The sequence below is a fragment of the Mirounga angustirostris genome, unplaced genomic scaffold (genome assembly GCF_029215605.1).
Source record: "Mirounga angustirostris isolate CCGP_5_RB_7025 unplaced genomic scaffold, mMirAng1.0.hap1 SCAF_1, whole genome shotgun sequence".
Classification (NCBI taxonomy): Eukaryota; Metazoa; Chordata; class Mammalia; order Carnivora; family Phocidae; genus Mirounga; species Mirounga angustirostris.
Window position 1 is genome coordinate 143,338,945 of NW_026991709.1, and position 18,085 is coordinate 143,357,029.

General features: G+C 41.9%; 1 protein-coding gene across 1 annotated transcript in view; it reads right to left on the bottom strand.

The window, feature by feature from the left end:
• Positions 1-13,620: 13,620 nt before the first annotated feature.
• Positions 13,621-18,085, bottom strand: part of GADL1 (glutamate decarboxylase like 1) — a 163,243-nt gene continuing 158,778 nt past the window's right edge. The window contains exon 15 of the mRNA XM_045903926.3: positions 13,621-16,225. Within this exon, the coding sequence (XP_045759882.1) occupies positions 16,052-16,225 (174 nt within the window). The 3' untranslated portion in view covers positions 13,621-16,051. The remainder of the gene's footprint in view (positions 16,226-18,085) is intronic.

Below are 18,085 nucleotides of genomic sequence, written 5' to 3' on the forward strand. Positions count from 1 at the left end.
AGTCATTTTGGACAAAAATTTAGGAGTTTCTTGTAAAGCTAAATATATACTTACCATATTACCTAGCAATCCACTCTTAAGCATTCACTCGAGTGAATTAAAAATTTCTGTTCACCCAAAAACCTTTATACAAATATTTATAGAAGTTGTATTCCTAATTGCCCCAAACTGGAAATAACCCAGATATCTTTCAACAGATAAATGGATCAACAAACTATGGTATATGCATTCAAAGGATTGCTACTCAGCAATAAAAATGCATGAACTATTGGTTAACATAATAACATGGGTGAATCTGACATGCATTTCACCAAACAAAAATTGCTAGAGTCTACATGTGACATTCATATGATTCTGTTTATACGACATTATGGAAAAGGGAATAATATGAGATCATTGGTTGCCAAAGTTTGAAGGTAGAGCAACTGATGACAAAGGGACCACACAAGGAAATTTTTAGGGTGATGGAACTCTTCTCTACTACAGTTTCAGATACCTGACTCTGTGCATTTTTTCAAAACCCACAGAAAAATACACCACAAAGGGTGAATTTTACTATATGCAAATTTTAAAAACTCAAGTAGGATGGCAGGGTAATATTAAAGAGAAAATTATTCTGACCCTTGTTCAAATGGTAAGTCTTTATTCAAGACTATGGTGATAAAAATATTTCAAAAGGGGAGAGATTAGGCTCAACTTTGAATTCAGAGACAGCTATGGATTTATAGCCAATGAGCAGAGTGAGGGGAGTCAGTGGATAGAAAATTACTAAGAGGAGCCATCAAGGGTAGCAGGTTTCTTGCCTAGCTGTCCTGGCAAAATTTGTGCTAATGGAAAGTCAAGACAGACATCAAAGTTGGGGGACGGAGAACTTGGTCAGATATCAAGTCAGGGGATTTTCTGTAAACCTACTTAGCAGGATTCTTACTGAAACTAGACTCAGTAAGGATAAACATAGAAGTCCCGAGTCAAAGCCTAGTTGAGATGAGGGCTCAGAAGGGTCTATATAGTTTGGGCAGATAGATTCATCGTCAGCAACCAGAAGAAAATGTAGACTATGACAAATAAATCTAATAGTGTCGCAAACATGTGACATAACCTCACTGAAGGGAATGGGGGAAAAAGGTATTAACCTAAGTGACCTTGGAGAATAAATTTTTGGCTGGATACTGTAAAGCTAAGGAAAAAAAGAACTATTCATAAGTACCATACTCTAGTTGGTAATTTTGTTTCTTTCAGGGACACCATAATGCCGGTTAGCAATTCTGAAATTAATTTATGTGTATAATACAATTGAACAAATAAGTAAATGTATTATAACTAAAGAGAACCAGATTTCTTACTGTTAGAGAATGAAGTTATTCATAAGCTGGGCAGGGAATGCTAGAAAGAATCCTGTAGTGTTGGAATAGAATTGGTGATATCAGTGTGAATTAATGTTTATACACACACTTACATACATGTGTATGATGCATTCACATTATATATGTGTGTGTATGTAATATATATAAATTGTGTGTGTGTGTGTGTGTACTTGGGCTAGGATATATGCATATATTTCCTAGCTCTATCTTCTGAGATGGCCTAGATGCAATGACACCTTGATTATAACCAGCACCCTTAGTTCTACATATTGGCTTCTACCATTCTCCAATGAAAAGAGCCAGGGCTCCAATGGAGAAGTGGCTAACTCTAGAGCTGAGTAATAAAAGATGAGCCTAGAGTATCTGGTGGTGCCAAAGGGTAAGAAGTGCTTTAAAGAGAGAGATGGGGGGTGCCTGGGTAGCTCAGTCCATTAAGTGTCTGCCTTCAACTCAGGTCATGATCCCGGGGTCCTGGGATCAAACCCCACGTCGGGCTCCCTGCTCAGCAAGGAGTCTGCTTCTCCCTCTTCCTCTACCCCTCCCTTTGTCCCTCCCCTTGCTCATGCTCTCTCTCACTGTCTCTCTCAAATAAATAAATAAAATCTTTAAAAAAGAGAGAAAGATAGGAACATGTCAAAAGGACAAAGGAACCAACCTGTAAAATCACCCAATATTCAAAGCTGGGACAATTTGAGCCCCAAGATAAATAACAGTGGTACTAGATTATGACTAAGAGAACAAAATGAATATCTGTGAGTCCAGACTGACATAAGTAAATGACTAAACAAATAAAAGAGGGAAAAAGAGACAAGTCTTTCTTACAAAAGAATTCCACTTAATAAATATAGAAGGCATGAAGGAAATAGAAAAATCACTATTAAAACACCCAAGTAATAATTCCTGTAAGGCAACATGCACTGATGAATGATAAAATCAGCGTGTAAAATTTTAAGGAGAAACAGGATATGTGCATAAGGCTTAATGAATCTCCCCCCAAATAATTATTAATCACTGTTGGTGGTTTTAACCTATGTCTACAAATTCTTTGACACTCTTTTCTCCAGAAAACGGAGTTTAATTCTCTTCCCTTTGAGTGTGGTCTGGATTAAATAACTTACTTTTAAGGAATAGTATTTGAAAAGGAAGAAAAGAGTCAGTTCAGCCTGGTAGACACCACTATAACCAAATAATTGAGGTTAATATCACTAGGAATAAAGCAGGAAACAAGCCAGATGTCTGAGTCTAGGACTAATTTTGTCCCATCATTGAAGCAAGGCCCTTCTGAGGATTCTACTCAGTGTCCTGTGAATCATAAGGTTTTCCAGTCTCGCTGATAGGAGGAGGCAGGCTCTGTAGAAGCACTGAGTACTGTTTCCACTAATCCCTTAAGAGGGTTCTTTCTCCAGGGAAAGGCGGTTTCTTCACATGTGCATGCTGATCAGTACTGTGACAAAATACTCAAGGGAGAAAACGTTTTGTGGATTTCCAGAATTTTCTGGAACTTTTTCCTATCCAATGTGTTTGACCCTTGAACAATACAAGGGTTAAGGCTGCTGAACCCCACACAGTTGAAAATCCTCCTATTATTTCTGATTCCCCAATAACCTAACTACTAATAGCCTACTGTTGACCAGAAGCCTTACCCATAACATAAACAGTCAACTAACATATTTGTTATGTATTATAGACTGGATTCTTACAATAAAGTAAGCTGGAGAAAAGAAAATGTTAAGAAAATCATAAGAGAAGGGGCGCCTGGGTGGCTAAGTCGTTAAGCGTCTGCCTCTGGCTCAGGTCATGACCCCAGGGTCCTGGGATCGAGCCCTGCAACAGGCTCCCTGCTCAACGGGGAGCCTGCTTTTCCCTCTCCCACTCCCCTTGCTTGTGTTCCCTCTCTGGCTGTCTTTCTCTCTATCAAATAAATAAAATCTTAAAAAAAAAATCATAAGAGAAAATATGTTTACAGTACTGGACCGTAAAAAAAAATCTGCTTATAGGCTGTGTTCCCAGTGGTCCCATGGATCTGCCTCTTGCTTCAACAGTGTTTGGCCAATTGACTGAGGAATGGATAAAGAAGATGTGGTATATATATATAATGGAATATTAATCAACCATCAAAAAAATGAAATCTTGCCATTTGCAACAATGTGGATGGAGCTAGAGTGTATTATGCTAATCAAAATAAGTCAGTCCTAGAAAGACAAATACCATATGATCTCACTCATTTGTGGAATTTAAGAATGAAAACAGATGAACATACAGGAAGGGGAGAAAAAGGAGAGACGGAAACAAACCATAAGAGACTCTTAACAATAGAGAACAAACTGAGAGTTGATAGAGAGAGGTGGGTGGGAGATGGACAGATGGAGGATGGGGTTTAAGGAGGGCACCGGATGTGATGAGCACTGGGTGCTGTATGTAAGTGATGAATCACTGAATTCTACTCTAGAAACCAATGTTGCACTATGTGTTAACTAACTAAAATTTAATTTAAAAAAGAGAAGAATTTCCTTCTGTAACTTGAAAACAAATAAATATTCTAATATTTTCTTCTAAAAAAAAAAAAACAAAACAGTGTTTGGACAGAACAGATCCAGGGACGTCCCTTCTTCCAGCGTCCAACCACTCTCCAACCTCTTTTCCAGTTACAACCTCTGGGGACCATCTTCTGAGCCATCCTCTACCTTCCAGACCAGCCAACACAATTTTTGAGCTTAACTCTTTATTGCTGATCAACTGTGAGTTCCCAGATTGCTCAGAATTAATACATTGAGGTGGAGGCCTCCCCTGTCAGCTTCTTGGTCAACCTCCATCTGCAAGACTAGGAGCCTCTGAAGCCCAGTGGCCCTGGAGGGGTCCCTCTGGTGACCCTCTGGTGTCAGGCTTCTGTTGAGCCACTAGGCAGTTATCTAACCACCCTGGAACCTTCTCCCAAGCCATGGACCAAATGGAAATAATAAAACTCTTTTCAGGAAAAAAAAATCCCCTTATGAGTGGACCCATATAATTCAAACCCACATTGTTCAAGGGTCAGCTGTAGTCTGTCCCACACCTTCTAGCTACCCATCTCTCCCTTCTCCCAAATTGGTCCCCTTAACTGATGACTCCACCTGGGATCCCCTTACCCAGGCCACACTCTAAAAACTCTCAGTAAGCTGAAGCAGTTCACCTTATTGATTTCCTATTTCACAGGGATCACTGTCCTTCATTGCTTGATGTCCAATGTCTTCAAAACTGTTGTTTCCTATATTTCATTCAGTTGTTTGGTTGTTCCATACGGAAGAGTAAATCTGGTTCCTTGAACCAGGTGAGCTTGATGCCCCACTTCACCACTGAAACTCACTGGGCTCAACTTTTCACCAAGTAGGAAGCTGATATGTAATCTAACTCAATCGAGAATATGCTTGACTCCTGTCATCCAGAGCAACTATGGCTGATTATTTGTTTAATTTTCAGGATTTAATGGTGATTTTAGACGGAAAAAACAGAGAAGAGATTTCAGGGACAATTATTCCTCAAATTAAGGAAAGTCAACGGCACTCAATCAAGCTCACAATGGGGTCCAAGTCACCCCCCCACACAGCTCCTGTTCTGAATTCAGCAAAACCTTTGAAGAATATTCATTGGAACTTTTCTTATTTTGAAAATAAGAACCAAAGGCAATCCATGTAGGGAGGGCGAGGCCCAAGACTGCAAGCCGTTCAATTATCATTAGAGCCTGCGGCATCACACAACACTCGGCATGGAATTTGAGATCGGCCATCACCGCACAAATGCCAGTCCTTGCTTTCTAATAGGCCAGGCACTTTTTAGAAGATGGGTTGGCACCGGGGCCGGTAACCCAGTTTTCCTTCAGTTTTCATAAATAATGGCAATTTATGATTGTTAGCTTCTTTCGGTTTTCTCAGTTACATCCTATCATTCTTCCTGCAAGCTACTAGCTTATCCAAAATCAGATTCACCCACTTGTCTGCCAAACTAGCTCCCCTTCAAATTTCCTTGGGACTAACAACCCTTTTTTTCCTTTACCCAGAATTGAAGACTTGCATCAGTCTTCCACAAATGCCTTCATTCATAATAGTGCACCCTGACTTTGACCCTTAGGATAGTACGATACGCACACACATCACCTACATTAAACTGCTGACTTGAAAAGGTGAAATTGACACATCAGTTAGTATTCAGGCAGGAATGCTGGTACCAATCTGATCTCATTTAGAAGGCAGGCCTTCACAGCTCTGACTGCCGGGCTCTGTTAACTCTGCCTTCTTCCCCATCGCTGGCATCTGGATTTTATTACTTAGGCTTGACCTCTCCAGGATTCGATGCCTGCTTTTCCCAAGGTGAAGAGTGTGTTGATGCTACCAAATCACTGCTTTCCAGTTAAAATCTCCTATTCCTTTCCTGGCTGTAGAGAACCTGCTGCCAGCACTTGACCAGCATCCTGGCCAAGCCAGACCCAGTCCTATAACCACATGCCTTCAACCTATAACCAAGCGCTAGTCTATAACCACAGAGATAGAGAGAGAGAGAGACTTGGAGTAGAGCCTTTTCCTTCCATACACTTTTGAGATCTCATTTCCATGTTCTTATAACGCCGACCAGCACAAGTAGGGGACACTATTGCTACAGCATAAATATGCAGGATTAGGCATCTACGTGTTCTTGCAGTGGTTTAGCTAGCCATGGGAAGGATGGAACAGACCCAAGGGCCACATAATCTTCTTAGGTGTAATCCCCAGGATCTGTTCTTCACCCTTGATTGTTCCCATGAGGATATGTGATGCAGAAATTCCCACCTAGACTCTAGTATGTGGCTACAAATATAATGGGCATCCAGAGCCTGCAGATAGTGGAGAATCCTGAACGTATTTTTCCAATTTGCACACTAGATTAAGAGGGACACGTGTGCTCTTGTCTGGCCGAGCAGCAAGTCTCTGTAATATGAATGTGAAGCCTCCCTAAAAGCCATGCAAGTGGGGCTGTGAAGTTCTTCCCGAAGGATGTGAGAAATACCAAAATTGATCCACAGACTCCGGGGCAACGGCCAGTAAACGCTAAGTTAAGGCCATTGGTCTCAGGCTAAGAAAGTTCCTCTCTAGTGGAGAGGACTAGTAGACCTAAGTCTGGGAGGCCTTAGGGAAACATGTGTTTGGGTTTTTGAACACTTAACCTAATCATTCAACCAAAAGTCCAACTCACATGTTGATGTAGGGATGATATGAAAGACGTATTTTTATACTTAGCATGGGTTCTTCAGTGGGACAATAAGGTCCTGTTCTAAGAGCAGGGAAGTGAGGAGGTCATGAAGTGCCCCCAAAGCATGCATTGCTCATCTCCTTCCTCACCCAGCGTACCGGCGGCAGGGGACCCCACCTGCAGAGAGAGCAGCTGTGTTTCCATAATGGCGGCCTAACAACCTTCTCAGCCCTTGCTTTCCAGCAGAATACGATCTGCCCCAAGAAACCTTAAAACTTCCAAATAACAGAATAAAAATTGTTTAGGACTCACCATTCACTTGAGCGACAGATTGTGGCTATTTGTGTTGTACACTGTTATCAGCAATCAGGCAGAATAGCAGAATATTGCAAATATGAGCTGGTCTGATGCAGTGTTAGTGAATTATTAACCAAGCCGTAACTTGTGATGCTCTAAGGTAGATGTGATTTAGTCTCACCCTCTCGTGAGGAAATATTTAGAAATCAAAATTGTAAATTATACTTATTCCATTAAGAACATTTGTCTGAGATAAGTCTAAATTCATTTTTAAAAGGAAACTTTGTTCTTTCTCTGCGGGAGTACATATACTAACATGAATACTTGACATTTCAGTTCGTAGCATGTGTTTTAAGATTAACGGTGACTTGAGAGTTTTCTCTCAGGCACGGGTTGGTTGTTTTACATTTATGTATCCAAATGTCCCCTAAATAAAAACACCATCTCTGAAGACACATTAAAACCCTAACCTGCCAACCTTCCTTACTGCCACAATTATTTATTGAGCAATTACTATGTCCTAAGACCCCTATGTATATCATAGTCTTATTTTTAAAGTACACAGAGATATATAATTACAAATACATACAATTTAAGAAAATTATAGCTTATTTATATTGATGCAGATCCCCTTTTGGGGAGGCAGAGAAGGTATCCCTAAGAAACTAAGAATCAAGCTGAGATTTGAACTGTATGCAGAAATTTAGTTAGGAGAAGGAAGAGAAAGTACTAACCCAAAAGTTTTGACATGTGGGGTAGCATTCTAGGAAAAGAAAATACTACATCCAGAAGTTTTGACATGCAGGCTCTGGAAGAATACTGACTTTTCTGGCTCTCAGCAGGAGGGAGGTAACACAACATAAAGTTGAAACTGTATGGGAGTTGGAAGGAGGCAGAGCCTTGGCAGCCCCTGGCAGAATTTGATCTTTATCCTGAGAATTGCAATCACTTGCCTCCGTGTAGCTTAACCACCAGGACGGAGAACTAAGATGACTATCGTCAACATGATTTAAATGTTCATTTCAGGAGATTCTCGCTCAGAAAGTTAAGGTTGTAAATCAGTGAAACTTTACTGTTTGCTCTAGAAAATTCCTGCCAACTAATTTATCCAGACAAACATTTGACTCATCTCTCCCATCATGTTGAAAGAGTGCTCACCTGCAGAAACAGTTTGCTTATCACACAACACTCTATTTATCAAGACTTACATCAAGATTCTCGCCTTGCTGTGCCCACCAATCCTAAACTGTTCCCAATAAGTTTGCCTTGGAAGAGTCACCTTAAGCCACCTGAGCACAGACTGGAAGCCTGTAAATACCCTGCTCCAACTTCCCCTTGCTGAGACACCATTAAGACTCTTTCAAGTCAGGGTTCCCTGCACTCAGCAGAGCTAAGAAACTTAGCTTTGCTTGAACAACAGGTTTTCTGAAGGTCTTTTTGCAGGGTTGGCAGTTGTCAATCCTAAGAGCAAACAGAAAGTGAGAGATAGGATCAGTTTTGCGTTCTAATCTGGTTGCAGTTTGGTTAAGTAGGTCAGATAAAGCCCAGAGCCGATGTGTGGATGCAATCAGGAGGCTATTGCTATAGTCCAGAGGAGAGGTGAAAGAAATTTGGAATTTGGACAAAACAATGAGACAGGATAAATGGATGGATCAGAGACATGTCTTGGAGGTAAATCCAACAAGGTTTGCTAATAGATTGGACAGTGGGGGGAGGGGAGGGAGACAAGGTATCAGGCATGAATTATACATTTTGATTTGCTACACTAGATAGAAAGTGATGTCATTCCTTGAGATGGAAACACAGGCAAAGAAACAGGTTTGAAGAGGAATGTAGGATTGGGGTAGGAAATCATGAGTCAGTTTTGGGCACACGGAGTTTGAGTGAGACACCGAGTGGAGACGTCGAGTAAGCATTAGCACAGTGATGGAACTCACAAAGGTCTGAAAACAAAGCAAGGACCAAATACTCAGAAAATATTTATTTTCAGCTCCACTGTGGTCCCTGTAAAAATTTCTTAATATTTCTTAATATTCCAAGTCAAAAGGCCTTCTCCACAGCCCTCCAACTTCAAAGGCAAGAAGCAGCCAGGAAAATTCCTATATTCTGATCTGAGAAAGGCTCCAAGCCAGTATGATATAATTATTGCCCTCTGAGACCAAGCTGGTTCTTGATGCTTTTGTTTGCCAAGTAACTGCGGGATGCCAGGCGCAGTCAGATTGCTAGGATCCGTCCAAGATGACTCTTTCCTCTCCGTTATAGATGGAGCAAAACGAAGAAGTTTATAGCCTGGGCCCTGGGGTAAGGTGAATTTATATTTGACTGTTGGATCTGCTACTCACTAGTTTGGTAATCTCAGGGAATTTTCTTATACTATTTGAGGCCAAGGTTCCTCAGTTGAAAATAAGCCTAACAATAATTCTCACCACGATGGCGTGTCATGAGGACCATGTGAATGGACTTGCTGGCGTAGCACTTGACAGGTGGTGTGGACTCAGCAAATGTTAGATATTGGTGCAATCATCCTTGGTCCTCCGCATTAGAGGTTTCTCAAACTCGTGGAATCTGGCCGTGAGAAACATCACACTTGTAGGACTAAGAGGTTAAAGAAACAGGACACCTACATTGTTTTTTCTAATTTGGGGCTACGGTCCTCAACATACACCCCTCCCTCCACGAGCCTTTATTTTCAGGGTCTGAGACTTAACCAGTCTCATCTCAGTAAAAAAGGAAGTGGAAAACAGAATGAAGATGGAGAATGCCCATTTTTCCCCACATGTGACCCCAACTGAAACTGGGGTTCTCTTTTGTGCTGTTAGGTGATTTTTCTCTGAAGAGCTGGTCAGGTGTTCCTTTACTATAATGCTGCTCTTTGAACGGGCTCCCTAAAGCCAGGAGCTTCCTAAAAAGGGAGGCTTTTTATGCATCCAGTTGGATTAAGCAAATGTAATCCAATTTTTCTTGCACTAAACCATACAAAATAAATCTTAAACAAATTTGAAAAAAATCAAATCATTTCTAATCTGTTGGAATGAATCCCCACGAGATCAAGCTAGCTCAAATGGAATGTGATCGAGGTAGGGAGACATAAAATGGCCTCAAACTGGAATCAGGCCCATTCTAATTATATTAGGTGAGTTCAGACCGGTTTAGATGAAGAGAAATGAGGCTGGTCCTGCAGAGGTTAAATGGAATCTAAAAAAGAAAAAAAAATTTTTTCCCAGCTCAAAACTGGCTCTAATTGATTTAAAGGGATTAAGACATTTCAAGTTGTATCAATCCATTTGCAGCTGGATTAGATAAATGGGAATGGGGCAGAGCTGACTTGCTCAGCTTGAACCAGCCAGACCAGATTCCAGTGTAAATGGAATCCAACTTCATCAACTTAGGTTAATTTCTGAGCTGTCTGGAAAAATCATGCTTCCAGAACTGGTGTCACTCAATGCATGTGCCCCAGTGGCAAAAACTACAAGTTGCCCGTCCGTATCCATTCTCCTGTTTTTCTTTACCACGAACAGAACTATTTATATGGTTGTGGGCAGCAACATATCTTGCTTTGAAAAAACCCACAAAAGGAGGGCCTGGGTGGTTCAGTCAGTTAAGCATCTGCCTTCAGCTCAGGTCATGATCCCAAAGTCCTGGGATGGAGCCCCACATCGGGCTCTCTGCTCAGCGGGGAGCCTGCTTCTCCCTCTCCCTCCTGCTCATGTTCGCTCTCTCTCACATAAATAAAATCTTTAAAAAATTTTAAAAACCCACAAAAACAGACAGACAAAAAAATACCAAATTTCCCACTCTTCCCTGAAGAGAAGGTGTGGCCAATGAAGGGGGGGTGGGTAGTTTCTGGGAAAGTTCCTTCCTATTTCTTGCTGCCTGAAATGTAGAGGAGATGGCTAGAGCCACTGTGCTCAGATGAAACCCATGAGTAAAGCTTGATGGTTGAATCTATCTCTAAGGATGGCAGAGCAAAAATATGGAAGGATCTGGGGTCCCTGAAAATAGGGTAGAGGTACCACTATCTGTTACAAAAGCTGTTAGCGCCCTTCCCAAATCTCCTCAACATTCACCAATCCTGCTCAAGGCTGTGGTCATAAGCACCTGTATTCTCTGCTTGAAGACCTCCTAGGGTCGTGGAAGCATAATTAAGATGGTCAGGGAACTAATACTCCTGGGGTCAGCTCTCATCCAGTTAATTCATCAATGTGCTAAATACACCTCCTCCTTACTCCTCAGACGGGACATCTCTGAAGTACGTTCTACACTCTTTCCCAGAGGTCATGGGCAGGATTGAGCCTCAGTTGTCACAGCACTAATTTGCTCACTAATATTCACTATCCTGGTTTCCTTCCCTTCTGTCACTCCACTGTTCCAAGTGAACAGGCTGCTTGCTCTCAAATCCTAGTCCGTGTCTGCTCACGGAGTAACCAAATGTAAGACACTGTCTCCAGATTATCTATGTTGGGACCTCTTCAGAACAGACAAAAATAAAACCCTCCAAAGAAACCACAGTTAATTGGGTTTTCTGTTATATACTGCTACAGCTCATCTTCTTTGATCCAGTTAGCAAGGAGATACTTCTTTAAGTTCAAATCCCTTTATGTCACTAGATCTTTTTCCAGTAAAGAACCATTGTTAAAAATCAAAAGCCAAAAGAGGAATTTAAAAGTCTTTTGATTGAATAAATTTCTGCTGACTGCTAGAAGAAATACTGAAAATTATATTTTAAATGCCTATATTTAGCAAATAAAAATTCAGTGAATAAATGGCCTCTACATTGCCAACTCTAAAGGAAATCTCAGTTTTCACTTGACCCATCCCCAGCATTTGATATGGTTGGTCACCCCCTCTTTTCCTGAAAATGTTTCTTTACTTAACCTATGGGTGACCACTCTCTTGATTCTTTCTCTGCCTCATTGGCTGATCCTTTTAAGTCTTCATTGCTGGTCCTCTCCATCTTGAGCTGAAGTCCCAGGGCTCAGTCCTTGTCCTGCTTCTCTTTTATATCCGTGGACACTCTCTGGATGATCTCATCCAATCCCATAATTTGAAGTAACATCCCTATGCTGATGGCTGTCAAATTAATAACTTTAGCCCCAACTTCCCCCTGAAATTGAGACTCAAAAGTAATTACTTAAGTTTGATCTGGTTGGCTGCTGGAGACAATTCAAATTTTACATGACCAAAAGCAGGTAAAACTCCTTTTTGCAGTCCTTACCTTAGTGGATGGCATTCCTTTCTTACAGTTGCCCAGGAGAAAAGTATATGAAACTCTCCTAAATTCCTCATTTCCTGGAGCACTCTGCTTCATCAGTCAACCCTCTCAACTCCGTGTTTGTTTGTTTGTTTGTTTGTTTGTTTATTTATTTATTTATTTATTTATTTTTGAGAGAGAGAGAGAGCACGAGCTGGGGTAGGGGGAGGAGGTGGGCAGAGGGAGAGAGAGATAGAGAATCCCAAGCAGGCTCCACACTCAGCATGGAACCTGACATGGGGCTCCATCTCATGACCCTGAGATCATGACCTGAGCTGAAATCAAGAGTCAGATGCCCAAGCGACTGAGCTGCCCCTCCGTCAACTCTACATTTAAATGCCTCTAGAATCGGGTCTCTTTTCATCACTTCCCTTACTGTGACTCTAGTATAAACAAACTATCATCATTTCCTGTTTGAACTGTTGCAGTTGCCTCCCATTTGGTCTCCCTGAATCCATGCTTGCCACGGACACCTTATTCTTCAAACAGTAATCGAAGTGATCCGTCCAAAATAAAAGTTAAATCACATCAATACCCTGTTCAGATTCTCGAGTGTGTTTCTGTTTGAACCTAAGTCTCCACCTAAAAGGCCCAGTGTACTAACTTCCAGATATTTCTGTGACTTCATCATCTGTCACTTACCCCGTGATTCCCTCTGCTCCAGCCTCACTTACCTCCACGATGGTCCTTGAACATACCACGAATGCAGCTCCTCAGGCCTTTCATTTACCATACCCTCCATAGGGAATGCCCTTCCCCCAGATACCGATATGGCTCCCTCCCTTGCTTCCTTAATCTCCCCTCAAATGTCACCTTATTAGAGAGGCCCCTCCCCAACCAACTTTTCTCCAATGGCACACCTCTCTCTCCTTTCCATCCTCGTTCTTCAAAATACTTATTACCACCTGACTTGTTGCATATTTACTCGTGGACTGTCTGCCTCAACTAGACTGAAAGCCTACGAAGAGCAGGGATTTTTTCTGTCTCATTCACTGCACATCCCTGGCACCTGGATAAATGCCTTGGACACTGTAGGGACACCATCAATATGTTCAATGTGTGAATGAATTACAATTAACTTTTTATCGAAAAACTATTCTTGACCATTCAAATATCTGATTGGGTATGGTATATCTGAACATCTGAAGGAAAAAAGAATGGAATCTTCAAAGTGTCTGTTAACAGTTGTTCTCTTCATTCATCAGAGAACTATCATCTCTCAAGAAGAGGCCCAATGGGAGCTGATGTGTGGCTATCACGTTCCCAAGGCTTTGCTCCATGGAGGACAAAAAACTAAGTAAAAGGCAAATCCCTCCTTTGCTAGAACTGCTTTTTCCATTTTATTCAAGGTGTTACCTCAAAAACAGACAGCTTTCAATGTGCTTCCTCAATTATTTAGCTAAGATGCCAAAGGAACTCAATTACTTCTAAAATGTATTGAGACAACCCAGGAACGAGGAGATGACAGGAAAAGTCAGTAACATGAAGTGTGTGCTAATGTTGCTTTTTATTTCATGAAACTGGAATTATTGCAAACATCAATTTCAGGCACATTTTATGTAGACATTAAAACAAAAAAGCAACAAGGTATGTAAAACATATGCACACACGAATAGTTACCACCAGAGAAGAAAGGAATTCAAAGAAAGATTAAAATATTCTTTGACCAATGGAGATATTGAGAAACCACATACCCTAAAGTGAAAATATGGAATAAAAGCAAACAGTACACATCGGCTTTTTACCCTTCAAAATTTAATCAACAGAAGTTAATGATATCATATGAAAGGTTATTGAATATGCTAAGTCTAATACTTAAACGCTCTTCCATCTTTTGCCTTCCAAATCAGAGTTCTAATTAGATTCACAATCTTACCTTGTTGAACTCTGCACCCACACCTCTGAATTCTGTTTATTTCTTAGTCAAATAGAGTTCTCCTAGAAATCCGGGACCAGGATCAGAGATAGAATCATCCACTCCCGGGAGAAATGGAGGAGGTGTTTGCACTGAAAGGCCTCTAATTCTCAGATTCTCTGCCTAATATGAACCACTTAATAGTCTACACTGACGTTTCAAAGCTTGAGAAAGGGAATGTTGTATAACCCTGGACTTCATTCTGGTTGTTTCCTATAAGCAGAGAACAAGATAAGAAATGGGCCCCTCGCGCTGAAACAGGTACACAGATATCTGTATCTACCGTCTACTCCAAGCTAATGACGCGAGGGCTGTGGGAAGTGAATTAGGACTATTGCTTTGATTGAAAAGGCCATGCTACAAAGTGTTTGTCTTTATCCTTACCTGTAATTTAGGTAATTTAGAATAGATAATGGTTAATTTTAGCTTTTGAGAATAAACATTCAGCTGCATAAAAGACATATCTTTATAAGGTAAACATCTTCAGTAGTTTCTCCTTTTAAAAATAGTTTTGATGGACTTCTGATGCCCCTAAACATTAGTGCTACCAGTTCCAGCCGTTATTTTCAGACACTGGCTCAGGGGCCGCTGAAATAGCAGATTATCTCTTTGCCGGCAAAATATCAGAGCTATTATTCAGTCCTTGTAAGGTTTCACTAAACCACTGCTTCTCAGATCTTACCTTGCCTCTGAATCACCTGAAAAGCTACTTAAACTATGCTGAGTGGCACAGCCAGAGTGTCTGATTCAGTCAGGGGCGGGGTTGAGAATCCGTATTTTTTTTTTTTTAAGATTTATTTATTTATTTTGAGAGAGCGAGAATGAGAGAGAGAGAGAGAGTACATGAGTGGGGGAGGGTCCGAGGGAGAAGCAGGCTCCCCGCCGAGCGGGGAGCCCGATGCGGGACTCGATCCCGGGACTCCAGGATCACGACCTGAGCCGAAGGCAGTCGCTCAACCGACCGAGCCACCCAGGCGCCCTCATTCTGAGTTTTTTTTTTTTTTTAAGATTTTTATTTATTTATTGAGAGAGATTGTGATAGAGAGAGAGTACATGAGTGGGGGAGGGTCCGAGGGAGAAGCAGGCTCCCCGCCGAGCGGGGAGCCCGATGCGGGACTCGATCCCGGGACTCCAGGATCACGACCTGAGCCGAAGGCAGTCGCTCAACCGACCGAGCCACCCAGGCGCCCTCATTCTGAGTTTTTTTTTTTTTTTAAGATTTTTATTTATTTATTGAGAGAGATTGTGATAGAGAGAGAGTACATGAGTGGGGGAGGGTCCGAGGGAGAAGCAGGCTCCCCGCCGAGCGGGGAGCCCGATGCGGGACTCGATCCCGGGACTCCAGGATCACGACCTGAGCCGAAGGCAGTCGCTCAACCGACCGAGCCACCCAGGCGCCCTCATTCTGAGTTTTTTTTTTTTTTTAAGATTTTTATTTATTTATTGAGAGAGATTGTGATAGAGAGAGAGCACATGAGTGGGGGAGGGTCCGAGGGAGAAGCAGGCTCCCCGCCGAGCGGGGAGCCCGATGCGGGACTCGATCCCGGGACTCCGGGATCGTGACCCGAGCCGAAGGCAGCCGCCCAACCGACTGAGCCACCCAGGCGCCCCGAGAATCCGTATTTTTAAAGAGCTCCCAGGCCATGTTGGTGCTGCTCGTTTAGGGACCGCCATTTTGAGAACCGCGGCTTTCAACTATTAAATTTGTATGTTCTTTAAAGAGCAATGGAAGCTTAGAATCAGGCCGTATGTGGAACTTACTAAACTCTCTCCAAGGCTGTGTCCTGAAGACAGTTCTTAAGAAAATCCACCTTTTATTTCCTTCTTTAAGAGCTACAGAAGTGCCCAGGCAGCTAACGGGTCCTTCCCACTACTTGCTTAGCATTCCCGTTGGCCACGCCGGGCCAGGGCGTCTTTCCTCCTTCTCCCCAGAAGGCCTGCAGTCTCTTCTGCGTCCCCAGATGCCGTGGATCTGGAAGCCTCCCCAGGACAGGACCCATGCCTCTGGGGAACCAAAAGCCACAGCTACATGTCTCTCCCCAGTAGGTCTATCTCATCCAGGAGGAAGTCCATGTCCTCCCGGCTCACTTGGGGGCTGATCACCACCTGGCGGAAGAAGTTGACCTTCCCGCGGTGGGGCTGGTAGCCCAGCATCAGGCTTCCCTTCTTCATCATGCGCTCCTTAATGGTCGGGGCCACCTGCGCCGGGCGAGAGGAGGGAGGCGATGAAAGACCAGAGCATATTCTGGCTGCATTCCAACCACTCACGTGATACCCACTGCCATCCACTGCGGCTCCCGCTCCCTTGCACACATCCAGCTCGGTATGAGTAACAATCTACTGAGAACTCACGGCATAGGAGGACTGATCCAAGGGCTTTAGATAAATTTAATTCATCTAATCTTCACAGTAACTTCATGAGGGAGATACAAATACAAATCTATGAATGAAGAGATTGAGGTGCAAAGAGATCAGACAGTCTGAGGTCCCACGTTCGGTAAAAGTGAGCGAGAGAGCAGGCAGCCTCACCCAAGCACACACTCTGAAACCTAAATCATTATGCAGTGCTGTCTCCTTCAAAACAGATCAGGGGTCCTCAGGGAGCACAGATGTAAAAGTGTCAAATGGTACATTCCCAACTTTGTCTGAACTAAAAACTGTTCCCGTTCAGGCATCTTAAGTAAAGAAAATCAGTCTTGGATGGGGAAAAAAAAAACAAATGCACAAAAGAACAGCCTTGCATTGATAGTCTACCAAGGAAAACACTCATATGGATATTATGCGCAGTTCTGTTTTGAAGACTAATAGTTTATTACTTTATTAATAGGATATGTGACACACAGACCCTCTTAATTTTGAAGAGGTGTAAAGGTAGGAATAAAATAGGAAGCTCGTATTTTATAGATTTGTAGATAACAGGGAGAGAATGGGACCTGATAACCCAAATGCATAAATTTTTCTAAAAGTTTAATGTTCGAGGAAATTACTCCCAATTTAAGAACCACCGGGGAACATCAGTCTGTTTTCATATCTGTAGTGTGACCACCGAAGAATTAGGTTATAAATTTTAAAATAGTGGAGCTGATTTTTGAAATACCAAATTAAAAAAATTCAGAGTGCAGTCTTCCTGGCTTGGAAAGGCAAGCAAAGTTTTCCATTTTCCCTTTATTTTAACTCTTTCAAAATTTCTGAGTGTGTCCTATGTGAACATATAATGAGACTAGAATGAGTTTCTGTCCTCATCTTCTCAGAAAGATGAGACTTAGTTAATCCAGAGGGAAGACTGCATACGTAAGTAACATCAGCCATGATGTGCTTTGAAATTCCTTAGGTGAGGGGCATACATCTCAGTTCCCACACGCCCATCTTGGGGTGTGACCATCCCACACCTCTCTATCTTTTAAACATACCTATGCTTTGCCAGGTACCCCCCTGAAAACAAGTCAAACTAAAAAAAAAAAGAAAAGAAAACAAGTCAAACTACTTCATCTGCCACTCAACATAATCTTGATCTGTTGCAAAGCTTATGGAAAAAACTGGGCGTTTTAGACCTCTAGAGGTGTGATGTGCTGGACTGAGCCACAGAGCCTTCTCAAGGGATGTACGAGGATAATTTTAACTAAGTACTTTTTTCTCTTATGTGCTAATTTTAGAACCTAAATCTTGCCTAACGTGGACTACACTAGGCCTACAACAGCAAAAACAAACATCCATTAAGCACAACCACATTGCCACTCTAGCAAAGTATTGGAGTTCTCTCACCGATAATGAGACATAGAAAATAAAATCTATGAGCATAAAAGAAAAAAAAAATGTAGAAAAAGAAGATGAAGTTAGAAGTCAGTTTGGTGAAAAAAAAAAAAAAAAGACCAACAAGTTCTGTAGATTTCTGGAAACACGTTACAAATTTTATTCTGAGCTCTTTAGAGACTAGAAAAGCAGGGTTAAATAATCATCTCCAATCTCCAAGCAAAATTTAGTGACAAGTGTTTCGTGGATGGGAAAAGGAAGCAAGTAGGTAAGTCTTTACAAAACTGAGCTCCATGCATATCTGTCTGA